We start from the raw sequence: 26,722 nt of genomic DNA, 5'->3' as shown, positions 1-26,722 counted from the left end.
GCCAAATAAAAATCTGCAGCTTATTAAAAATACACACTTCAGAATCAAAGAGTATTTACTGTTGATTTCAACTCATATTTTTTAAAGTATTCATAAGGACAATGAATAAATCTAACAAGAGTATGGAAGAGCTAAACAATGGTGGAGACCCTCGGGTCAGGTAGGCAAGAACCCTGGGCATCTTTCTTCTCCTTGAAAACACTAGACTTGTCTTTTCTTCTTTCTAACTTACTACACTGAGATGCTATACACGTTGTAAAACTAACTTATTCTGGAAAACACAGGCAAGACAGTGATATGAGATAAACTTACCCAACATAAATCTAGCCAAAAAATGCACACAAGTATCTTATTTACCAACTTGATTAAGCTCTTGGGTATTTCTCTGTTTAAAATTTTCTGGGTTTTTTGTCTTTGATTTTTCACCATGAAACAAAAAATTTTATATAGATATGTTGTGTATAAACATCACTATGCTTAGATTCATTGCCTGAAAACATGGAATATTGATATCTGCATTATAACCCCATGCGTCACCAGAGTTTTTTATTTTAAAACTATACTTTTTTCAAAAAAAATATACATATACCTATATATATATATGCACACACACCCACAAGGTATTGTTTTATTCACATGAATTTTTCTACACAGGAAGCCAAATTTCAACACTGTATGAAGGATGAGATGTATTTCTTTCTAAATAGTTGGTACCTCAACTAGGTCTATAAACTATGAACAACTGTTAGGTAGCACTGCTAGATGTTAATAAAATGATGGAAATACATCCAAATAAGAACTCTCTTGTGATAAATTTGGTTCATGTTGATCTTCTTTACTTACTAAAATGTCACTAGCAATTAGATGAAACAATCATGATATTTCCTTATTTGGTAGAAGTTACCAATAACCAGATACTGACAAAGATTCTCTCCTTGACCAAACTAGCCAACTCCTCTGGGCCGTCTTCCCAAGTAGGCTTTAATCTTGGTTTATAAAGCCTTGAACAACTGGGAGATGGGATTAGCAGATGCAAACTATAGGATGGATAAATAAGATTCTCGTATGTAGCACAGGGAACTATATTCAATATTCTGTGATAAACCATAATGAAAAAGAATACTAAAAAAAGAATGTCCATATGTATATAACTGAGTCATTTTACTGTATAGCAGAGATTGATACAACACTGAAAACCAACGATTTGTTGTTGCTCAATCGCTACATTGTATCCAACTCTTTATGACCCCATGGACTGTAGCATGCCAGATTCCCCTATCCTTCACTATCTCCAGGAGTTTGTTCAAATTCAAGTCCACTGAGTCAATGATGCTATCTGTCTCATCAGCAAATCAACTACACTTCAGTTAAAAAAAAAAAAAAAAGAGAACAAAACACGACATGGTTTCTAACAGCTCAAAGCTACTTCACTAGGAAGACCTCAACCCCTCTTAGGGTGCTTGCCTGAGAAAACTCAAGGCTGCCAAAAAAATTCATTATTTGTTCCAGCCAACACCTGAGGATGCTAGAGTCTGTCTCCCAGGCTCTGTAGGAGGTAGAAGCCTAATGTCAATACTTGCCAGCTAGCAGACACAGCTGGCCCGTCACGTTTACACTGACCAGCCTTTTATAATTTTTCTCTTCCCTGAGCCCTGATCATCCCCTCCTCCTCCCATCATCTCTGTACAAGTCCAAGTTGAGTTCAGCTCACACTAGATTTTCCTCCCTACAGTGACAGTTATCACTGATTAAATCTGTTCTTGCCACTTTAACCTGTGCCTGGCTCTATTTGACAATATTTTCCAGCTTGGAGGGCAGGGTGGAGGTGTGAGTTTCCTCACTTTGCTGGAGGCAAGGAGACTCAAGGAAGAGATGGACACATAAATGAAATTGTGGGGGCTGGACGGGTAGTCCTTTGACTTTAATCTAGCATTCTCTCCTCTCTTGACACCTGACAGATATCCACATTCAACAGATATGTCAGATCTCAGGACATCCCAGTAAAATTCCCTGCATCAAAGGGACATATTTACTCGATTCATATTTAGAGTTTTTCTATTCATGTATCTCTGACTCCACATGCAATACAGGGGTGAGAAAACAGCATGCTCATGTTTCCAAGATGTGCTCCCAGATTAACATTAAGCATGGTGAAAAATCTGTTTCTTCGTCATTTGCCTAACTGTACTGCTATTTTTTTCTCTTTGACTTTCGAAGTTAAATGTCCGGTTAATTGGTGAATGTCATCTTTTGAGAACAAATGCTTGTTTATGACCCTATAAGAAAACTGTCTCTCCTTAACGAGGGATTTGCAGCAGATTACAATCCTCTTCCAATTATATGTATGGATGAGGAAAATTCCAGCGAGTAATCATTGAAATGTGGGTCTATGAAGGATTGTAAAATATACAGTGTTTGGTGACTATACTGTTTTATTTCTCCATTATAGTCAATTCCTTTATCTTTTATTCTCAAATTTGAATAACGGCTCCCACCTATTGTCAGTTTGCATAAAATTCTTTTATTAAAAAAAAGGATTAAAAAAAAAGTCATGTAAAAGATTTATAAAGAAGTCATCTAAAAAAGATAACATTCTGACACAGGAAAGTGTGTTTAATTTGCCAATGATCACAGTGTACAGTGTCTCACCTAGGCTGACAGAGGACAGTGACTTTACCTGAGACAGCTTCATCTGCATGTGGGCAAATACATGAAGAAAACCCACCACAGCATCCCAGAGCCTGCTGTGAGCCAAACTCTGCTGGTTGCCAGTGCAAGGACCCTGGGCCAGAAACAGACAAACAACAGTCATTCCTGATAAATTAACTGCCAAATTAAACTTTACAATAATAGATTTTACTTTATCAACAAGTGATGACTGGAAGAGAGGACTGCATTGAAGATACTGACAAGATGTCAAAATGGAAGCTTCACTTAAGGACCTAGAGCTGAGGATAAAAGATATAACTGAGCCAGGACCCTATGCTGCTGCTGCTGCTGCTAAATTGCTTCAGTCGTGTCCGACTCTGTGCAACCCCATAGACAGCAGCCCACCAGGCTCCCCCATTCCTGGGATTCTCCAGGCAAGAGTACTGGAGTGGGTTGCCATTTCCTTCTTCAATGTATGACAGTGAAAAGTGAAAGTGAAGTCGCTCAGTCGTGTCCGACTCTTAGCGACCCCATGGACTGCAGCCTTCCAGGCTCCTCTGCCCATGGGATTTTCCACGCAACAGTACTAGAGTAGGTTGCCATTGCCTTCTCCGAGGACCCTATGGGGCCCTCCCAAAACAGACCTCCACTCAAGTCCTCGGCCTTCCTTTTATCTGTAGGAAAACTTTAGTCAAACAATAAATTTAATCAAAGAAGGGGAAAAATGCAGAAGGAAAGGAAAACAGGCAAGACAAAATAATAATACTTTAGCCATTAAACAAAGTCAAAGACCTTTAGTTCCTTCTCAAGGACAACAGATAATATTCTGAGCCATGTCCTCTGAGCTGTTTGGCAGAGACTGAAACTCCTACCAGGTGGGTGAAGTTAACTATATACTGCCCACCAACATGTAGACCCAGACAGGTTGATGATGTTGACTCCCAGTGACCTCACCACTAGCCAATCAGAAGAACGTCCATGAGTTGATCACACACTCCACAAGCCCCCTCTCACAACCTGTCCATGAGTTGATCACACACCCCACAAGTCCCCTCTCTCAACTTGTCCATGAGCTGATCACACACCCCACAAGACCCCTCCCTCATCCTGTCTTTCTAAAGCTTTACCAGCAAGCCTTCAGGCCTTTTAAGTTCTAGCTGTCGTGGACTCCTTATTTGGTGCCTGCAATAAATGCTGCACTCTCCTTCACCAGCACCAGGTGTCAGCAGATTGGCTTTATTGCACACAGACAACCAGACCCTAATTTGGTTCAGTAACAAAGACAGTAAGTGCCAAGTATCTTCATATTTCAAAAGTAAGGTGCCAGATTCAGTACCTGTGAAAGGAAACTAAATAGATCTTTCTAGCCTTAAGACATAAAGGTGTTGAAGTTGAAAAGGGACAGACTTTGCAAAGTGCTCTCCAACCTCCAGCCCTGCAGCGGTGGGTGAGGACTGGGCTACCCTTGCCTTCCTTTCCATGGAGAGAGAAAGGAGGCCTCAAGAGAGCCATCAGGAGTGCGTGACTTCTGTCTTCTGAAGTTGGGCAGCTTTTTGACATAAGAGAAGCCATTTTGGCCTGAGCCATTTTTGTGATCTCAGCCTGGTCACAGTGCTTGCCCTTGGATAGATCTCAGTAATCAATGATCTTAGGGAAACAAAGGAACTGAGGAATAGAGAAAGGGCAGTCAAACAATAGTGCAGTGAAAACAGAGTTTTAGTTCCTCCTCAAAGGAGGTACATAATCTGATACAGTCCTTGAGTTTTGCAGGAGCTAAGGCCCTCACCCAGGTGGGGGACAGAATGATGACATCCCTCCTGACTCCAGTCAACTAAACTTGGACTCTGTCAACCTCTGTCCGAATTCTTCACTGCTGAAGCCTCTTCATGAATATGCATGTACCCTTAGCTTAAAACTTTCCCAATTTTGCTGTTTGGAGAGACACTACTTTGGGAAAGAACCCTAGTGTTCTCCTTACTTGCTGCAAGTAATAATAAATCCTTCCTTCCTCCAATCTTTGGTTGTATCTATTAGCTCAACATCCATCAAGAGAAGAACCTAGTTTTTGGGTAACAGCCTGGTATTAGAAAGTGTAAAAGATGGAAAGTCACAAAAAATTGATTTCTTAAGTGGGAGCTATTCTGTCCAAAAGGACTTTGAAATATTGCCAAGCAAACTGTCTCAAAGGGTAATGTGATTTTCAGAGGTGGATGGGGGCCACCAGATGCACAAAGATTGTGGAATAATTTGAAACTGGAAGGGAAAAGACACCTTTCCAGGCACTGGAAGCAGTAGGAGAGCCAAGCCCCCTCATCAGAGGAAGAATATAATACGCCACCCGGGTGGCCAGGCCACAGTGCAGTCCTGAATTCCACGTGCCTAGAGGAAAACCTCCCTCTCCTTACTCTTCCTCTTCACAGCTCCAACCCCGAGGAGGCCTAGGCTGGCTCGCAGGGGGAGGAGGAGGAACAGACACCCCTTGGAGAGAAGGCAGAGAAGCCCAGAGCGTACTCCTTGCCCTCCACCCTCAGCCCACAAGGCCTTTTCAGCACAAAATCAGGCATGAGGGGAAGTGTTTCTTCGAGGGGGAGTTTTAAATTGGGTAAGAGTTAAGTGATAGTGTCACCATACAATGACTGAAGTGAGACAATTCTTGTGACAAAGTGACTGAAGGAATTTTATTTATCTGAGAGTGGCTGGTGCACAAGATCCATTCAAAGAGGGGTAAAGAAATGGGCTACAGAGCAAGTTTGAAGAGACGGGGGGAGAAGGGATCACTTCACTTAGAGGTTAACACGTTCAGTGTACCTGGCCAAACTGGTTTTACAGTGTACATCAGTCCTGTCTGGCTTCTGCGTCAAAGCAACAGATTCTCAGGATTTCACTGTGGTCCCTTGTTGGCAATGTGCCCTGTGCGCTTGCTGTAGAGAAGAAGCCAGTTCTGACTCCATGTTGGAACTGTTTCTTTCACTTGCTTTTTGTTGCTTTTGTTATTACTATCATGCATAATGGCCTGCCTTAAAGGACCCTGACCCTCTGCTGCTGCTGCTGCTGCTGCGTCGCTTCAGTCGTGTCCGACTCTGTGCCACCCCAGAGACGGCAGCCCACCAGGCTCCCCTGTCCCTGGGATTCTCTAGGCAAGAACACTGGAGTGGGTTGCCATTTCCTTCTCCAATGCATGAAAGTGAAAAGTGAAAGTGAAATCGCTCAGTCGTGTCTGACTCTTAGCGACCCCATGGACTGCAGCCTACCAGGCTCCTCCGCCCAATGGGATTTTCCAGCCAAGAGGACTGGAGTGGGGTGCCATTGCCTTCTCCTGACCCTCTGCCTGACTGTAAAGTAAAATGCCTTTGTTCAACTCAAAAAGAGATAGCGTGACACCACCTACCTCTGAATGGAAGAGATTAGCACATCCCTTTCAAAGGCTGAACCTTCCTGGAGATGTTGCCCAAGACTGAAGACCCTTTTACTTTCCTTCCTCACTGCCTCTCCCTCTCTATTCTGCCTTTTGACTTTAGTTCCTCATTGTTTCTTTCTCTCTTTCTGATTCTATAAAAGAACCTGTCATCCTGACCACAATAAGATGGTTACTTTGAGAAATTAGTCTGACATCTTCTCAGTCAGCTGGCTTTCCTGAAGGAGGAAACAGAACAGGCTGTATCTTGAAAGCAGGACTCCATCTTGGGCCGGACTGTGGACTTTGAGCTATATGCCCAGTATCTATGGAAATGACATACCAATGGAAAACCAGACCCCCTCATTTATTCAATGCCTGTGACATAAAATCCTTGCTACTATTATATAGAGAATGGATCAGCAACAAGGTCCCACTATATATAGCACAGGACACCATGTTCAATATACTGTATTAAATCATAATGGAAAAGAATATGAAAGAGTGTGTGTGTGTGTGTGTGTATATGCATGTACGTATATATCTATATGTAAATATATACATATATGTACATATATACGTAAATACATACGTGCATATATACATATGTACATATATACAGGTATACGCATATACACACGTACACGTGTACATATACATATGCACACGTGTACATATATACATATGTACATATATACACATGCACATATATGCATATATACACGTATTATATATATATATACACAAAATGCTGAAGAAGCTTAAGTTGAAGTTGAATGGTTCTATGCAGACCTACAAAAGCTTCTAGAACTAACACCCAAAAAAGATGTCCTTTTCATTATAGGGGACTGGAATGAAAAAATAGGAACTCAATAAACACCTGGAGTAACAGGCAAATTTGGCCTTGGAGTACAGAATGAAGTAGGGCAAAACATAAGAGTTTTGCCAAGAGAACGCACTGGTCATAGCAAACACCTCTTCCAACAACACAAGAGAAGACTCTACACATGGACATCACCAGATGGTCAATACCAAAGTCAGACTGATCTTATTCTTCACAGCCAAAGATGGAGAAGCTATACAGAGTTAGCAAAAACCAGACCAGGAGCTGACTATGGCTCAGATCATGAACTCCTTAGTGCCAAATTCAGACTTAAATTGAAGAAAGTAGGGAAAACCACTAGACCATTCAGGTATGACCTAAATCAAATCCCTTATGATTATACATTGAATGTGACAAATAGATTCAAGGGGTTAGATCTGATAGACAGAGTGCCTGAAAAATTATGGATGGAGTTTTGTGACATTGTACCAGGAGGCAGTGATCAAAACCATATCCAAGAAAAAGAAACGCAAAAAGGCAAAATGGTTGTTGACAAGGCCTTACAAATAGCTGAGAAAAGAAGAGAAGCTAAAGGCAAAGGAAAAAAAGAAAGACATACCCATTTGAATTCAGAGTTCCAAAGAATAGCAAGGAGAGATAAGAAAGCCTTCCTCAGTGATCAGTGCAAAGAAATAGAGGGAAAAAAATAGAATGGGAAGACTAGAGATCTCTTCAAGAAAATTAGACATACCAAGGGAATATTTCATGCAAAGATGGGCACAATAAATGACAGAAATGGTATGGACCAAACAGAAGCAGAAAATATTAAGAATAGGGGGCAACAATACACAGAACTATACAAAAAGCATCTTCATGACACAGATTATCATGATGGTGTGATCACTCACCTAGAGCCAGACATCCTGGAATGCAAAGTCAACTGGGCCTTAGGAAGCATCACTATGAACAAAGCTAGTGGAGGTGATGGAATTCCAGCTGAGCTAAATCCTAAAAAATGATGCTGTGAAAGTGCTGCACTCAATATGTCAGCAAATTTGGAAAACTTAGCAGTGACTGCAGGACTGGAAAAGTCCAGTTTTCATTTGAATCCCAAAGAAAGGCAATGCTAAAGAATGCCCAATTGCACTCATCTCACACGCTGCAAAGCAGCCAGGCTTCAACAGTACGTGAACTGTGAATTTCCAGATGCTCACCCTGCATTACGAAAAGGCAGAGGAACCAAAGATCAAATTGCCAATATCTGCTGGATCATCAAAAAAGCAAAAGAGTTCCAGAAAAACATCTATTTCTGCTTTATTGACTATGCCAAAGCCTTTGACTGTGTGGATCACAATAAACTGTGGAAAATGCTGAAAGAGATGGGAATACCAGACCACCTGACCCACCTCTTGTGAAACCTGTATGCAGGTCAGGAAGCAACAGTTAGAACTGGACATGGAACAACAGACTTGTTCCAAATTGGGAAAGGAGTATGTCACCCTGCTTATTTAACTTATATGCAGAGTCCATCACGAGAAATGTTGGGCTGGAAGAAGCACAAGCTGGAATCAAGATTGCTGGGAGAAATATCAATAATCTCAGATATGCAGATGACACCACCCTTATGGCAGAAAGTGAAGAGGAACTAAAAAGCCTGTTGATGAAAGTGAAAGAGGAGAATGAAAAAGTTGGCTTAAAGCTCAACATTTAGAAAACGAAGATCATGGCATCTGGTCCCATCACTTGATGAGAAATAGATGGGGAAACAGTGGAAACAGTGTCAGACTTTATTTTCTGGGGCCCCAAAATCACTGCAGATGGTGATTGCAGCCATGAAATTAAAAGATGCTTACTCCTTGGAAGGAAAGTTATGACCAACCTAGATAGCATATTCAAAAGCAGAGACATTACTTTGCCAACAAAGGTCTGTCTAGTGAAGACTATGGTGGTATTTATGTTTTAGTTCTTTTAAGAAGCCATTTGCTGTTTCTATAAAATTCACTTGCTTGTGAATGTCAATCAATAAGATCAATCAATCTTATTATTTAATCAGGACAGTTCCCACCAAATGTGGTATTGCTCTCTTTCTAGACACTGATGAGAATATTAAGGCAATAATGGAAGCCAAGGAGATAAGGAAATAGGTACATGAATGGTCTGGACTGGATTTAAAACTTCACTTGTGTTTGAATAAAGAAAAGTTATAAGAATTATCAAGTGTGGCTTTCCCATTTTGAAATGCTAAAATAAGAATCCTCTTCCCTACCCAAGGAGAAAAGAGAAAAAAGTGAGATCCTTCCAAGGTATGAATACAGAGGAGAGAGTGAACCTAGGGGAGGTAAGGAGTAGCCATGCTTCCATCTTTCCTCTGCACCACTCAGCCCTGGTGGCTTCACTTGGCCATGAAGAGTTCTCTCATTCAGTCATTCTACAGATACCTGCAAGTATGCCAGGCTTTGGAGACACAATCTGTTATTTTTACTTAACCTTTTCCCCCTTAAGACTATGTTTTGTCTGACAAAAGAAACTGTAAGTTTCTTCCTCCTATTTTATTTTTGTACATGCCACTTCAATCACAGTGATGGAGTAATATTAGCCATGGACACAAGTCTTCTAGAAAATGGCAAAGTTTTGCTTGCTGAAGAAAGAAGAATTTTATAAACTCTTTTAAGAATCTGTAGATCAAAACTAGAAGTCTACCCCAAGAAGAATATAAAGCAAATCAATGTAAAAAATGTATATTATTCATGGGACTTGAAAATTTTACCTATAATTATCACATTGTATTGCCATATAATATATTTACATATACACACATATATGTACACACACACATACTGCATGGACAAAGAATGCAGCCTGCCATTTAATTAAACAAAGGATGCTGTCGCCATCAGCCCAGCAACCACTGCAGCCACCCAAACAGTGTACCTGAGGGGATTCAGGATGGAGAAAAGCAGGATCCAGGCCCTGAGAGTTAAGGTGCGTATCAAAGGAATGATTTCAGGGAGCCCAGACTCTTGCATCTTCCCATATATAGAAACGCACAAAATTCACTAACTTCAGATGTCTGGTTTTCTTTAATTGTAATCTTTTGATGTTCTGACTACTTATTTATTTATTGCAAAAACCTGCATATCCTGGCTCCTCCCTTACCTTTTAGAACAGTTGCCCAGAGCTGAGAGGCTGCTCCTGGGATTAAGTCCTAAGTAAGTCCACCAAATAAAACACAACTTCCAACTTTTAGATGGTGCAATATTTTTTTTTTTTCAGTTGACAACACACACACACATTACAGTGAAGTTTTTAAATGCTTTTTTCCTTTTTGTAAGGCTTCTAAAAAACTCCCTCCTCATTTTCACAAGAATACTATAAAAAGTGGTTTAAAGTTCTGCCCTTTCTCCTTCACTTCTCTCTCCTTCTTCATCAATATTTATTGAGTGCTTAATATATACACTAGGTATTGGAGATACGACACATTCAACCTCATGGTTCATCTCTTGGTATCTCATGATATCTCAATCCTAAAAGTGGTAAGGCAAGTTCATTCCATATAACTTCACATCTGATTTTAAATGACCCATTGGCTAAGATTCTACAGAAGGGGTCATTAGAAAATGTGGATGACAGCAGGAAAATAGGCATGCTGCATTTTTTTCCAAGGAATTTAATGCTAACCAGTTGACTCTTTTTTCTCATTCTTTTTCAAATAACAGAAATGTTTAAAAGTTTACCTGAATATACTCTGTAAGAGTGTTAAAGACTTGTTTTGCCACTTGAATAGCTTTGGAGAAATTCCTTTGTCCTTGTTCATCAATGACATCTTTTCCAGAGTAATACCAATAGAAATCACTAATTGATTCCTGAAAAAAAAGAGATGATAGGATTTAGGATTAAGGAATATTCTGAAGCTATCAAAGACCTGTCCAGTTTTGGACTCTTTAAAGGAAATCATTTTAAATAACAGATTGGAAGCAAACAAAAATATCTGTGAAATAAACACTATTTTCAATGATTTTCCTAAACATAAAATATGGCAAATCCTCCCTAGATATAAATAACATCTGGAGAGAAAATAAGCAGAAAACTTAGCTTTAAAAATGACTTTTTGTCTCTGATGACCTTGAAATTCACAAACATAAGGATTCATAACACTAATGCATATTTATCCATAGAGTATTTAAATATTACTATGTGAACATAGAAATTAGACAAATCATAGAATATAAACATCTAGTCTACTTTTTCTCCAGTAAAGCCAGTAACGTTTCTTTAATGAGAATTTCAGAATGTTCCTGACTTGTATAAAAGCCCTGGAAGAAACTGGCTGGATTCCTTATAAATACTGACAACAATTGTAAATAAACATCTAAATATGATCGATCTGTCCAAACAGGATGTTTTCAACAATGGCTCACATTTTAAAGGAACTTTAGTTGCCTAAATGAATAATATAATTTGGGCTACCATGTAAACCACATTCAGGTTTTGAGATATGATTTTGAAAGTTACAGATACATTTCAGCAAAGCTTCTTGATATATTTGCTTCAGAACTAGCCTTTTTCTCCATTAGTTTTAGGTAAGAGTGTTGTGCTTTTACATATTCAAAGATTAAGCAAGAAACAGAGAGTTTGTAATTTTAAATGTGCTACACCTGATTTCCTTCTAAATAAAATGAAAAATAAAAGTATAAAATTTCATTAAGAGACCTACACCTTCAGATTCAGTTCTAGTAACATGGAGAATATTACTAGAGTATTGAAGATATTTTTAAGTGATGGAGTGTTAGGCTGAATTTTTTCATCAGATATTTAGAGAGCTGAAAAGAATTGACCTTAGTCTCTTACATTTAAGCGTATGTTAGGTAGTTTGAAAGCCTTTCTTTCCCATTTTTAGTAGTGTTTCAAATATTCTTCTGCCATTTATTTATCAACCACAGAGGAAGGAAAAGAGCATGTTCATGCTTTACAAATTGAAAAGGAATTTAAAATGCCATCAAGCTAAAAACTGCAGGGAAAAAAATATTCCCACTTATAGAAAGAGCCAGAATCAAAGGCAAAGACAATAGTGGCGGTTTTAGTCTAATATTTGGGGAAAGACTGTGATCAAAGAAAAATACCTCAATAAGTTTTGACCTCATAAGTCAAAACACATTATACCATGTCAGTTTCACAACTGCCATATCATGACAACTAGCCAACATTTTAATTTGCTACTAATATAAAGCTACATACCTGAACTCTCAGAAGGTAGTCTACAGTAGAGATGATTATGTTGACAGTTGTATTATTGCCAGTCTGAGTTCTCAGATAATTTTGAAAATCTACATAAGATCAAAAGATGTTATTAAAGTGCATTCAAAAATTTAAAATGAATTCTTTGAACAATTCTAAGAGCAAATGGTGTCTACACCAAAATCACTGCAGCTTCTGTAGTGTTATATCTGATAGTTTGAACACTGAATAATTTATATTTTCCATAAAAAGTGAGCACCTCAAAAACAAACCTAGGTGCTTCACATAATATCAATATTTAAATTTCACCTAAGAGGTTTGTTAACACCTGTGTCCTGATTCCTCGCTCTAGAGCTCTGGGCATGTGAATGACTGAAAAGGACTTCCATCCTGTAGGATGGAGTAATTAAATGATTTATTCCATAATCTCTTGTTAAGAAAAAAAAAAATCAAGATAAAGCTGCTGCCTTCACAGATGCACAAGCCTGATACATATGATCCATAAACAACGGATGGAAATACATCATGGCAAGTTACATAGTGAAGTAGATTCCCCCAGTTAAAGAGAAGAGGTAAAAAAAAGAAATAAACCTACATATGTCTCCATAGCTATTTATTGTATTTAATCTACATTTTTCTTCACAATCTGAATCCTTCTATCAGCTGTCTTCTCCAGCATGAGAACTAATAAGAGTTATAAAATTCATGTTTTGAAAGTCTAAATTGTGAACAAAATTTCTTGAGATTTTCTTTATATCAAATATGCACATTACATTTTTAAAACCTAAAAATTGTCTTCAAGCAAGTCAATTTTAATTAAAAAATAGCACATATGTGTAAAATGTACAAACCAATGCTATTCTAGAGCTTTGCTTTTCAAATTATTGATTGTACCCATATGCCATTCATATGGGCTTCCCTGGTGACTCAGATGGTAAAGAATCTGCCTGCAATGCCATTCAGGTAATAGTGTATTAATTATTCCTTTAGAAAATTCAGCATTACTGTAATTTTATCAGTAAAAAAAAATCTCTCTTTAGAATATCAATACCTTAAAAGGATTTATTTAGAGGGGGAAAAAAGAATTAAGTGAAATCACTAGCAAAAGACTTTGAAAGACTCAGTGACATAGAAAAACCCCAGGGCCAATGCTCAAATTTCAAGAACCGTTTCTCGACCTAGGAGAAGCAGAATAATTAGAACTAAGAGGCTCCTGTTATTACTGGCTTCAAAATGCTTATTGCTGGGTACCATGAACGGTCTGGGGTCTCACAAACCTGAGTTGTGTCCCTCACAAAGCAGTTGCAAGAAGCGGAAGAGGTCACAGGTGAATTCGTCATCCTGCAGAACCTTTTCTCCTGCAGGAAGTCCAGAGGGACCCGATGTTATCAACCACTTTAGCCTCAACCTCCCTTTGTATCCCCACCTCCATCAAACTTGCATGTTCATCTAGCATCATCTGAACCAAAAACAGTCACAAATCATAGCCACTTTTCTATCTGAAGCTCTTAAGATCATGCGCTTGACAGATAGATGCACTTTTTCTTGGTAAGAAAAGAACATTTGACTCTTAAAAACTCAGATCTCTCTCTGTTAAAAGTAGCAGCATGGGTTTGGCAACATTTTAGAAACAACCTGAAGAGGTTTAGAGATTTGAACTTTTCCCCCCTTTCTATCTTTCTTTTTGTGTAGGATCTCTGCATCTCTTACAAATGTGAAAGTTAAATCTGCTTTGTTCCTAGAGTCTAACCAAATGTTTCAATACAGAGGCATTCGGTATATATATAAAACAGGGCTAAAAGTTTCTGGTATTCACATATTAATTAAAGGATTTCTGTGAAAATTCTAAATGACCAGAAAATGTTTCTTAACTCATTTCAATGAATTCTCTCATGAGCTTGTCCAAATAGAGCGCTCATTGGTTGTAGCATTCCACCAGAAGAGGAAGAACTGGCAAGCAGACCTAACTCCAAATATCAAACCAAAAGAAAGACTTTGCTGACTCCTGCTAAGAGAGCTAAACCTAACAAAGCAATGTGCAAAGGAGGACATCTCAGAGCCATTGGAGGTGTTCTGCATCATTCAACACTAACTATACGTGTGGGGGGTGGCCAGCATGAAGCCTTAGGAAAGGGTTCAGATATTTCACCTCTATTTCAATTTAAATGTACCTTGATCACAAGTTACTCTGAAAGCAAAAACACAGAGAAGGAAACAAACAAAAAACCAGCACCACACAAATGAAAGTTGAATTTAAAAGCATAGAGTGTCCATGAAAAAAACACTGTCAACATTATGAGTGTATGCTCTGGAATCTCAATTTGTTTAGAAAGCAAAATGACAAAAAACAAAAATGTTGTTTGGCAAGTGAATGAATATACTCATGTGTTTAAAAAAATAATAATAACTTTTCAGACTGGAAATACTTTGGGCTAGGAAAGAAAACTATGCAATGATCATGTGTTTACTGGAACTGAAATTATGAATGATCATAATGATAGAGAGATGATGGACTTACCAGTCTGCAGTCTGTGACTTTCAAAGTGAGAGGCTTCATATAATGGGAGGGTTAGGAAGCAAAACCATTTTGAAAACTAATATAAACATTAAAAAAAGTACATAAAATCACTGTACTGGTTTCCCTATGAGCCTGCAAGATATGATATTTGGTGACCAAACTAAGGTCACCATGTCTATAAATGTGACATGGCAAATCTAAATGTTTAAATGTGTATTGTTTTGAATCTCAATACATGGCTGATAAGCCCATTTCTCAGTGTTTACATTCATGACAGGATAAGAAAAAAGGAACAGTCTAGACTAATAAACAAACTAAACTCTTCACTGATGACACTTTGTATCATTTCATGAAGATACTTTAAAATGATATTTAAATTAAAATATTATGAGTTAGTTACATAGACTTATTGACTTTTTCCTTGTTGAACCCATCTAAAATGTTTTGTTTTTTCGATTTTCAGAAAATTGAATCAATAAAACCAAGGACATACTATCAATCTTCATAACTTTAATGTGGAATAAGTAACCCCTGGTAGAAAGTATTCAGAAAAGTTAACACTGAAATAAATTAACATGTAGTCTACCAGTGTACCTAGAAATGCTCTGTACAATGCACATTAATTTATAACGTAACATTTTATTTTTTGTTGGCATGCACAGTATCTTTTAGACTGTACACGGAAACACACACAAGTGACTTCACTTACGGTGGACACGCTGCACACAGCAGAACAAGAGAGAGAAGGGAGGGGAAAGGGGGCAGGTCAAGCCTTCGTTCACCATCAGGCGGTACAGGTTATTGACTAGACTACTGCTGCTTAATGAATACACTCCTATCTGATTAAAATGCTGCCAGTGCCCATGCTGCCGGTAGGTGGTGCAGGAACAAAGACGGAGGATGGCTTTATGTCTGCAGAAGGTACACGAGCACCAGTCTACTCTGGGATGTGCGCAAAAGAAATTCCATTGTAAGATGGAAACTAAGGTTAATAAGAAATAACGAAATGGAGTAAAATGTAGTTGAAAGTGCTCTTACATTTTAAATATCTTATTTGCAATAGCTGCATGATGGCCAAATGTAGCTATTGTGAAGGGCACTCCTTTGGTTTTGTTTTCAATTATAAAGGGCTTATCATTTCTAACACTTTAACAAAGGGGAAAGTTATTTCAATACTGTTGTGATGATGAGTTTGTTCCTTGTGCTTTAGGTTTCTCATCTATAAAATGAATGGAAAATGTATACTGTATACCTCACTGGCTCTACATAATCTATCTGACCCTTTTTTTTAATCAATTGTGGAAAGGTTAATATTATTAGGAGCAGTGGCAATGACACTAAATAAAGATGGGAACAACATGCCTATGTGATAAATACAGTTACGTGAACTTAGGTGTTAAGAATGTTTATATTTTCAAAAAGTTGCCTGAATTTTAATGGACCAAATATTATAAAAACTATAAATTTTCACCTGAAAATAATATTAGGTAGACCTTATTTATTCAAGCTACCAATAAAAAGTAATTCCTCTTTTAGAGATACAATAAAATTAAAATACTTTAAAAAGCTTTTCTACTCCCAAATGGTTTATCTAATTAAAAAAAAAGTACACAAAGTTTTGCTTAAGTTCAGTTAAAACAAAGTTGTTTTTACTTAGACTGTCCATAGATATAGCTCAAAATTTGCAGACCTAGCTCCAGAAAGATTTGTTAATAATTAATTATCAATAACGGTTACTAAAATTAGTGAAATAAATAAAAAGATCACTAAATATATAAACAACTGCATAAGCATCAATAGACTCCAGAAGACTAAGATCTCCAGTGTTGTAGGGTCTTGCTATGTCAATATCTCTATAATGTGGAGATAAAAAAGTGAGTAGTATGAAACATGAGACCGGCTGCATTGAACAATTCCCTAAAATCTACTGTTAAGTGGATCTCCAGAGCCCCCATTGCCATGGAGGAAATAATTCTGATCACAGATCTTTAGAGAACTTAAATATTTACTTTGTATATGGAAAAACTGAAGGATAAAGGCTAAAAATACTTTTAAATAGTGAAAAGTTAGGTATTTAATTCCATGTATGTAGTTTTAGTATCATTGCTTAAATGATCTAAATATGGCTGCTTAAATAATATTACAACTCAACTAGTAAAGAATTAAAAATTTATGATTTATTCATTTGGTCATGTTTTGTGGCTTTGGGGATCTTAATTCTCCGACCAGGGATCGAACTCCTGCCCCCTGTAGTGGGAGCACAGAGTCCTAACTACTGGGTCACCAGGGAATTCCCCAAGAATAAAAAACTTGAAAATGGATTTATAGCTAGCATTTAGTGACTATAGTGTGCTAGGCATTGTGCTAGACATATTTTCTCATCATTTCATTTCATGTTTGCAATAATCCTAAAATGAGGTGATATGACCCCATTTTGTGGTTTGGGAAACAACTGAGAAATAAGTAACTTGACTACTGTCGTAGAGCTATTAACAGGCAAAAGACTTTAATTGAGTAAAGTTCAAGAAACACTCATTATGTGTCCCCTGTGTGCTAGGCACTTTGTGAGATGCTGGGGATAAAAAAGACTAATGGACACAATTCCTAACCTCAAGAAGGTCACAGCCAGGCAACAAACAGGTAATTTCTACACTGTGGTCTCTCTAAATGCAGGGTGCCATCGTTCCTCCACTTCATAAAGTTCACATCAGTAATCAATCTTTGACTAACAATCATTTTACTTATTGTTTATCTTCAATTGTGGACTCCTGTTTTCAATTTTAGAACCCAGGGAAAACCATATTTTAGACATGTGGCTTTGGAAAAATTAATTCACCTTTCTGACTCTTTTTACATCATTTTGATATGGGACTTAAAAATCTCCTGACTTCCATATTTCATAGGGCTGCTATGATAATCAAATTGGTTCAAACAAGTACAACTGCTTTGAAATATGCAAAGCACAATAGGAATCAATGTGAAGTTTTAATAGCATGAAGTAATTTTAAAAGCCCTAGATTTCTAAAATACAGAATTCCAATGGGTTGTGAATATAATAAATCAGTTATAATTTGATTAAATGTATTTATTTAAGGTAACAACCTAATACTATGTATAAAATGCATTCCTAGATAATAAAAATGATCACTGTATGAAATAAATTAGATAATAGATAATATGAATAATAGAATTAAAGGCTGCTGCTAAGTCACTTTAGTTGTATCCGACTCTGTGCGACCCCATAGACGGCAGCCCACCAGGCTCCCCCGTCCCTGGGATTCTCCAGGCAAGAACACTGGAGTGGGGTGCCATTTCCTTCTCCAATGCATGAAAGTGAAAAGTGAAAGTGAAGTTGCTCAGTCGTGTCCGACTCTTCGTGACCCCATGGACTGCAGCCTACCAGGCTCCTCTGCCCATGGGATTTTCCAGGCAAGAGTACTGGAGTGGGGTGCCATTGCCTTCTCTGAATTAAAGGCTAGCAGTGGAGAAAAAAATCTTTTGCTTTCAAACATGATTTCAGATTGTTTTTCTTATAGCCTTTTCTCTTCATTTTTTTTTTCCTTTTTTTTTAACTGAAATATATATATATATATATAGTCTATTTGGTATTCTAGCACTATTGAGAATGAGAAATCTGTGAATTTTAGTTAGTAGATTCTACTGGAAGCATTTTGAAGAGTGAATGTGGGAATTTAGATTCCAAGTGAATCAACACAAAAAACATAATATCACAGAAGTGTTACTTATATAATGGCTCTCCAAGATCTCAGAAAGAAAGTGCAAGTTCCCTGTCAGGGTAAAGAAGGTCCTTTAGGGTCTCCCACAAACTACCTTTCCATCCTCTAGTGAGTTCATTTCTTTTCAATCACACCAGGTTAGTTACCGTTCTCCCATATGTTTTGTACCTTAAACTTGGCATATGGGGATCTCTTTCACTGGGATGCTTTTCTTTGCCTTCTTATCTACCAGATAAACTTCTACTTCAGGCTCTGTGTTATACCTATGATGATATACTTCCCCCAGCCCTGGCAGCTAAGTATCAGCTCAGTTTTCTTTTAAACAGAGGGCATTGCTCTGAAGTTGCTTATTTACAAGTGTAAACGGCAACCCACTCCAGTACTCTTGCCTAGAAAATCCCATGGATGGAGGAGCCTGGTCGGCTACAGTCCATGGGGTCGCAAAGAGTCGGACACGACTGAGCTACTTCTCTCTCTCTCTCTCTCTCTACACAATATTCTGGATTTCCTATATAAATCCAAGGTCTAGGACAGTATCTAGCACGTAATAGCCACTCAAATTTAAATGAGTGCTTCAAAGTTTAAAAACTGTACAAGGATGTTTAAAAAATCTATTTAGTGCCATGAACCATAGGCTTTCCTTGAAGAGAATATTTACACAGACATGGGAGAGTAATATAGTTAGGATCCAGATGGACACCAGGATCTACTGGATTCCGTGTGGGAAAGTACCCTTGGGACAATCTGGGCTGGAAGACAGCCAATAAATAATTAAGCACTAAAAACACTAAAAAAAATCAGGGTGGTCAATCTTTAAAGATTTCTACAATTATCCTTTTGATTAATTAATTAAAAGGAAACCTTTTCACTCAACTTCACATAAACTTCATGAGGTCACTATAAATATATAGGCAAGAACCTCAATGCAACACATTACCAAATACAGGTGGAAATGGAAGAAGCTTAACTTGTATTAATGTTTTATACAACATTTTAGAAAATCAAACAATTTCTGAGGAATGAGATCAGCTTGCAAATTTTAACTTGTTTATAAAGTCAAGGATCCCTGCAAAATGATTAAAAATATAATGCAGTGTCTTTGACTATATTCCAAGAAGACGTTTGAAAGAAGAAAAATTGCACTTTCAAGCTCATCATGAATTTGTAATGAGGATAAATGTTACTGAGGAGAAACAAATCAAAAATCCAAGGATGGAATGAAATTTCAAAAATTCATAGAAGTTTTTGGTTTTGAACTTCATTTCATATAGTAAAATAAAAGACATAGGACTAAAAAATATACAGAGAAGACAACACTGAGCACATCACAAAATCTAAACACATCTGAAGAATTTTCTTTTTTTTTTTAACAAGGGGGAAGTCCATACTCTTGTATTGAGTGGGCCAAAAATTTCCTTCAGGTTTTTCTGTAAGATGTTATGGAAAAACCAGGTAGGACTTTTTGCCAACCCAAGACAAATGAGGGAAATTTAATAAGGTGGGATAAGGATACATGGCAAACTTATATGACAATGACAGAATAGAAAAAGGAGTGTCAACAATTAGTCCGATAGCCTTACACAGCTGTCCTTCTGTAACTGTGGATACAGGGCTATGACCATGCTATGCCATTTTATATAAGGGACCTGAGCATCTGTGGACAGGAAGAGGGTCCTGGAACCAATCCCTCATGGATACTGAGGGACAGCTGTATACAAACCTCAAAGGAGCATATATTTCCTAATGTTATCTCAATCCAGATGGGGAATATCATGTGTAATCATAAAAAGCTTAAAAGTGGTATTAAAACGTTAACAGTGGATTCAAAAATTGGCAATAGATGGGTGCCTTTGAAGGGAGACATTAGGGGGCCAATAATTCTAACCTAACCCAATGTGCTGGACACAAAATAAGTCCCCCAAGGACTACTAGAGACTGGAAGGAAAGGGAATTGGCTTGTGGAATTGGCAAATTAAAGAGAAAAAGAATGCCTGCATTTTAGCCTTGATCCTGCCACATTGCTGTGTGACCCTGGACAAGCCGTAGAATCTCACTTTGCCTCACTCTATAGTATAAAACAGGGAAAACACCATGGGAAAGTCATGGGTATGAAAAAGTTCATGTATTTAAGTTCCGTATTTTCCATAGTGATATAATTTATGGTCATTTCATCATCAGGAACAGATTTATCTTAAAAAAGGCAATTGGTTAGGATTATTTTCTCAGTCCTGAGCTTATACTGTGTAAGCCTCAAGCTCCGAAGCCAATGAGATCACTAACGGATTCAGATTTTTCAGTCTTTTCTATATTTTCCAAGAGGGATGACCTAGGTTCTTTCTCCTATAAAGGGTACATACTTTTCTTAACAGTTGCAGAATCTTAAAAGAATGGCCACGTAACAAAAATTTTAAAAATATGCCAAAGATAGAGTCAGTATAGGTGTTCTCAATCTGGGAAATAGTATAGTAATCATTAGAGCCAATGAGTTGTCATTGCACAGTCTCCTAAGAGGTCTCTTGATGCAGGCAGCAGTGTGTATTGAGAAAGCACAGCTTAATCTCTGAAGCCGTGTTGACACACAATATACTGTTTAAGAAAATTTCATCCCTTCTTTATCACCATCATATGTCATGCCTTTTAAAGACTACATTGCAATATTAATGCCATCTTTGTTATTATGCTAGCCTGAAGAGTAAATACTTGCTACTGTTACTAGTGTTCTTTAAATTTGATCTCAAGAATGAAAGTTCATTTCATGTTAGGTTTTTAATATATGATATTTTCAAAGGCATAGAGAAAAACTCTGTAAATCTCTTAATACTTGGAAGTGAACTGGCGGAGTCCAAGGGCTAAAAGGAGACTCTACCATCCACCACCCACCCTGGGTCAGCACTGACTTTCCCATGCACCATTTGGTGCAGCCATAAAGCCACAGTATGTCCAAAACAGAAACGCCACAGGGAAACTACTGCACACATTCACTCATTTACACAATAGCTGCAAACACTGGGTCCACCAGGACTTCTTTTAAATGAAAGAACAGAACCAAACAAATCCAAGACCATCGTTTAAATGCTTGTTGCCCCTTCATGTCTACTATGTTAATAACTACACATCCTCATAGGAAGAAAAAAAAAAAGGAAAGCTTGATACATAAGTTTTAAAAGTAAAAGGATGCATAATGATGAAAAGTAAATCATCTACTTGCTAAAATGGTCTAGAAAAGGAAAAATGCACAAAAACTGTTACTATCAAGACTGTACATCAAGCTAACAACAAATAAAGGAGCAAATAAAGAAAAGGCAGTTCATTTTTAATAATTACCACGCTCATGAGTGATGACTGAGGAAGGGAGAATATACATGGACAGTTGTTGAAAGGAAAGGAAATGGGGAAAAAGAAAAGAAGTTGAGACATTGTTTTTGTTTTGCTGTTTGTAAGGAAATAAAATATAAACGTGTTAATCAATTTGGGCAATAACTTTTGTGTGCATCTTTAAAAAGAATAAACTAACCAAACCAATCTCATATTGAGAGACAGGATTAATTCTTACATCAAGATGGCTGCTCTTATCAAGTTATTTCTGAATTGGGACTCACAAGTGTTATTCCAATTCATATCTGGTTGATAAAAGTCTAGGAGGCCAGGAAAATAAACCTGTGTGGTCACTATTTCTCTGTGGGAGCTGATGTAAAGAGTGACACAGAACGATGAATGGAATTATGTTCAGAGCCTCTGGTCCATTAGGTAAAAACTTCAGGGGAAAATAAAATTGATTTCTAATTCCAAAACAGGGAAGTCAGACTTTAGATAGAGAACTGACTCATTTTTAGGCACTTTACAGCTGGAAAAACCCTAGGACTTCTGTGAAACCTTAAAGGCAATGCAGTTAATGGGATGTGGGCTTTGTAGTGGCTCTGAATTCTCCAGACAGGTCCACTGGGCCAGGAGTTGTAACAGGTGACACAAATGTTAGTAATGAAGATATTTAGCTTGATGTTCCTTTTCAGAATATCTAAGTAAGTTCAGAATTCTGCTAGTGATTTTTCTTGAAGGTAGCTAACCCAATTAAATAACCAATAATAATCAAGTATTAACTTGATGTCTGAACTTCTACATCCAAATGCCAAGCAGAAAAGAAAATTACACGGGTGGTATAGAAGCAGCAGCATTAGAATATGGATAAATGATCATCTTTAAAATACAGGAAGAAAAATGCGACTAAATTATTTTTCCTGTTGTGAGAACAAAAATATACAGAGATAATTAGAAAGATTTGTTAATTCTAAACTATTTCAGAAAGGCAAGCAGACTACCAATGGCAGAGGGGAGAAAATTTATTTTTTTGCAATAAGCGTAGTTTTTTAGAAGACCCAATGTTCTAAAACTAATAATACATTGATAAGATGACAACTCCAAACCAGACAAACAAAAACAGATAAACACACAGGGCCTTACTCAAACTAAAATAACTTAAAAATCAAACACAAAAGAATAAAAACAAATCAAAACCAAAAATAGAGATGATACTTTTTTCTTAATAGATACCAAAATGAATGTGAAGCAACAATTATTTCTGCTTTAAATGCACAGTGTGCTAAATTTTCTAGTTTATACATCTATTTAAAGAGAGAAAAACTCTATTATGTGGGTTATTTTTATGCACACGTACATTAAATGATCAAAGTTATTTAAACACAAAAATTACTCTTTATTTTCTTAAACAATATGTACTTGCAGAGACATACAGATTTATCAAATAGAAGGATAACTGAGCTAAAAGGGAAGAGTAGTAAGGATACTGATGGCCTGAAGGCTCTGAAAGCATTACTATCCTAAGGAGATAGAATCTAGAAACCTGACAGTTTGCTAAAATGGCCAAAGAAAGTCAAACATTTTTTAATTTGGCTCATCCATGCACTTTATAATTTTAGATATAATTCTCTGATAAGGGTTCTTTATTTACTACCCAGCTAGGGGAAAGGTCACAGACAGTGGGTCTGGAATAAAAAGGAGTCAATTACCAACATGGTAGGTTAGGTTTGGGGTCTTGGATGTGACCTACGTGGGTGTCTAACTATGAACTTTTAAATGAGTCACATAAGCATGGTGTCCATTTAGATAACCTCACATCTCTCTGTACCGGAAAGGTAATTTCAGGGAAGAAGTGGGGACAGGTGATCTTTTTAATTTAAGTGAGCAGTACCTGATCCTTCCTCAGTCACCATCCCAAGTCCTTCAGCTTTGTTTTGTCGCTCAAATGCATTTAGGTCGAGGACACTGCAATAACAGGGAGAAAAACATTTAGAGGACTAACAGAACCTTTCCTTTCTTCAGAAGGGCAAATGTGTATCATGAAGTGTGAACCGAATGTTATTATGCATTGAAAACATACCCTGACTCAATGTCTACCAATAGTGTTTTTTCATAGCAGACTACCTTTCCAGGGACCATACTCAGATGATCCATGTGAAAGTCAAATATATAGCATAAATGGGTTTCAACTTGGGAGAACATTACAAAGTCAGCAGGCATACTGAACTATAATTATAATAATCATGTTTTTCCAGTTGGAATAGCTTATCACATTAAGTATGTGTCAGGTTCTTTAGTCAAATGCTATCTGAATGATTTTAAATACTGTAAAAACTACAAAATGATCATAAATTATTTGGTTAAGGATTATTGTAGGGAAGATGAGAGGTGATCTCAAAGCTCACAGATAAAATGAAATGGAATTTTATGGTTTTCAAAAATCATATAGTATTCATTCTCAAATATGGAGAATATACATTAATTCTCCAAGGTCCTTATTTAAGTACAAGGAAGACTATTTTAAGACATTATTAACATGGAACAAGTTAGTAATGAAGACATTACTAACATTTAACAGCAAGATAGAATATAAGACACTTGCACGTTTTTGCCCCACTTGAAAGTGTGCTTAACCATTAAAAAATCTTCTGTGAACACAACATTCTAAAACAACTATATACTGCAATAAAAATTAAATTTAAAAAATTGTTTCAATAAAAAAATTTTCTGTGTATACGTACTGTCAGTAATGTAAAACAAGTACTTTTAAAGATGCAACCACTGAGTGGAACTAAAGCCAGGAAAGCAGGTGCTTACCTGCATGACTGCATCAGGCCAGCCAGGCTCTGAAAGAAGCCCACGTCCTTTTTCTCCTTGAGGTAGTCAAGCATTTTCTGCAGTAAACAGATAAACCACATGGTCACTGAACACAAATCTTATTTTTTGTTAAATAAGAAACAACATTCTTTCTATGCTAAAATAAAGATAAAAAATACCAGTGCATACAAACATGACCATGAAATAGTGACACGCGTGTCACATCAAGAGGCTTGCACATTTCTGCGCATGTGCAGCAGGACATACCCATGGTTTTGCCTTACAAAACACCAGGAGCAGCATAAATATCGGGGAAAATAGAACTCTTAGTTCTCTTCAAGTCACTCTGTAAGTATTTGCAGATTCAGATACTTAGTTCAAGTTTACTGGGAACAAGGCCCACCTGAATGCTATTCACAGATTTCACTACAAAAGTGAGCTCCAATGCAAGTTTGATGAATGACGCAGGGCACTCAAAGCTGGTGCTCTGGAACAAACCAGAGGGATGGGGTGGGGAGGGAGGTAGGAGGGGGATTCAGGATGGTGGGACACATGTATACCCATGGCTGATTCACATTGATGTGTGGCAAAAATCACCACAATATTGTAAAGTAATTAGCCTCCAATTAAAATAAACAGATTAATTAAAAAAAAAAAAAGTGAGCTCCATAAAAAGCAGTCATCCAAGAGCTCTGGGAGAAGGCAATGGCACCCCACTCCAGTACTCTTGCCTGGAAAATCCCATGCATGGAGGAGCTTGGTAGGCTGCAGTCCATGGGGTCCCTAAGAGTCGGGCACGACTGAGAGACTTCACTTTCACTTTTCACTTTCATGCATTGGAGAAGGAAATGGCAACCCACTCCAGTGTTCTTGCCTGGAGAATCCCAGGGATAGGGGAGCCTGGTGGGCTGTCATCTATGGGGTAGCTCAGAGTCGGACACGACTGAAGCGACTTAGCAAGAGCTCTGACTACCATATGCTGCTAAGACAGAAATTCAGTTTCCATTACCCATGGTCTCTAAACTCAAGGAATGGTGGGAATCATTTGACTATTAATTTTTCTCCTCTGTTCTCAGAATGATGTCCAGATTCTGTAGTCAACATATTTGTTAAACATAAATGTAAAAAATACTAACACAATGCACTGCTGTGAGTATATTGTTACATGCCATAGGGAAACAGCTACTTCGAATGTGAATAGGATGTGCTCTAGGTTTCAAATAAGAAGTACATTCAAGATGATAAGAGAAACACTAAGAAGATAAAGACACTGATCTTCTCTGAATCTTAAATCACTTCAGTTCAGTCACTCAGTCGTGTCCGAAAATAGCGGGGAACAATTCCTACTACCAGTGCTATTTAGACAGGGCTCAGCTAAGCAGTCAAAATGGTGGTAAGTAATCTTTTTCCAGAAATTAGAGTTAAAGGTAATATAAAACTAAATATGTGAAGGCTGCATACACATCCACAAAGTGCAGTGTGTGTGTGTTTGCACACATATGGATACACCTACACATGCGTGCTAAGTCACTTCAGTCGTGTCCGACTCTGTGTGACCCCATAGATGGCAGATCTCCAGGCTCCCCTGTCCCTGGGATTCTCCAGGCAAGAACACTGGAGTGGGTTGCCATTTCCTTCTCCAATGCATGAAAGTGAAAAGTGAAAGTGAAGTCACTGAGTCGTGTCCGACCCTCAGCGACCCCACGGACTGCAGCCTTCCAAGTCCTCCATCCATGAGATTTTCCAGGCAAGAGTACTGAAGTGGGGTGCCATTGCCTTCTCCACACATGCGTAGACACATACAAACACAAACACATAAAAACATAGCCGTTTTGGGGGTGTATGTGTGTGTGTGATAACTTACTGGTATAATAAACATGAAGCAGTTATTAATCATTGGTCTTTTAAAACAAAATAAACATGGTTTATATGGCAAAGGAAGGTATATCTGAAGGTTTAGAGAGAAGATGAAAAGATCTATACATACAGTGAGTATATTTATTACATGATTTCCCAAGGTTCCTTTTGACTCCAAGGATTCTGGAGATATATATATTTATATATATATATATATATATAATTAAGATCTTTTGAAGTAATACATAAGCTAAGGGAACCTATTTCTTGATCAGTATTTTGGAGAGATTAGATAAGTTTTCTTTATTTTTCCTTACATTTTAAAGAAGTCATATAGTCTTTTACTAGGGAAATCAAAAAAGAAAATCTGTAAATTG

General features: G+C 37.5%; 1 protein-coding gene across 1 annotated transcript in view; it reads right to left on the bottom strand.

Annotated features, from left to right (window-relative positions):
* RYR2 (ryanodine receptor 2 (cardiac)) overlaps positions 1 to 26,722 on the bottom strand; it is an 826,801-nt gene that overhangs the window by 63,382 nt on the left and 736,697 nt on the right. Inside the window, exons 83-88 of the mRNA XM_010860117.1 lie at positions 24,489 to 24,565; positions 23,563 to 23,636; positions 13,379 to 13,459; positions 12,102 to 12,190; positions 10,601 to 10,729; positions 2,678 to 2,782 (exon numbers count right to left, since the gene is read on the bottom strand). Coding sequence (XP_010858419.1) covers positions 2,678 to 2,782; positions 10,601 to 10,729; positions 12,102 to 12,190; positions 13,379 to 13,459; positions 23,563 to 23,636; positions 24,489 to 24,565 — 555 coding nt within the window. The remainder of the gene's footprint in view (positions 1 to 2,677; positions 2,783 to 10,600; positions 10,730 to 12,101; positions 12,191 to 13,378; positions 13,460 to 23,562; positions 23,637 to 24,488; positions 24,566 to 26,722) is intronic.

Source organism: Bison bison, unplaced genomic scaffold (genome assembly GCF_000754665.1).
Source record: "Bison bison bison isolate TAMUID 2011002044 unplaced genomic scaffold, Bison_UMD1.0 scf7180017864462, whole genome shotgun sequence".
In the NCBI taxonomy this organism is placed as follows: Eukaryota; Metazoa; Chordata; class Mammalia; order Artiodactyla; family Bovidae; genus Bison; species Bison bison.
Note: the sequence above shows the minus strand (reverse complement) of the source record. Positions and strands in the feature narration are given on the sequence as shown.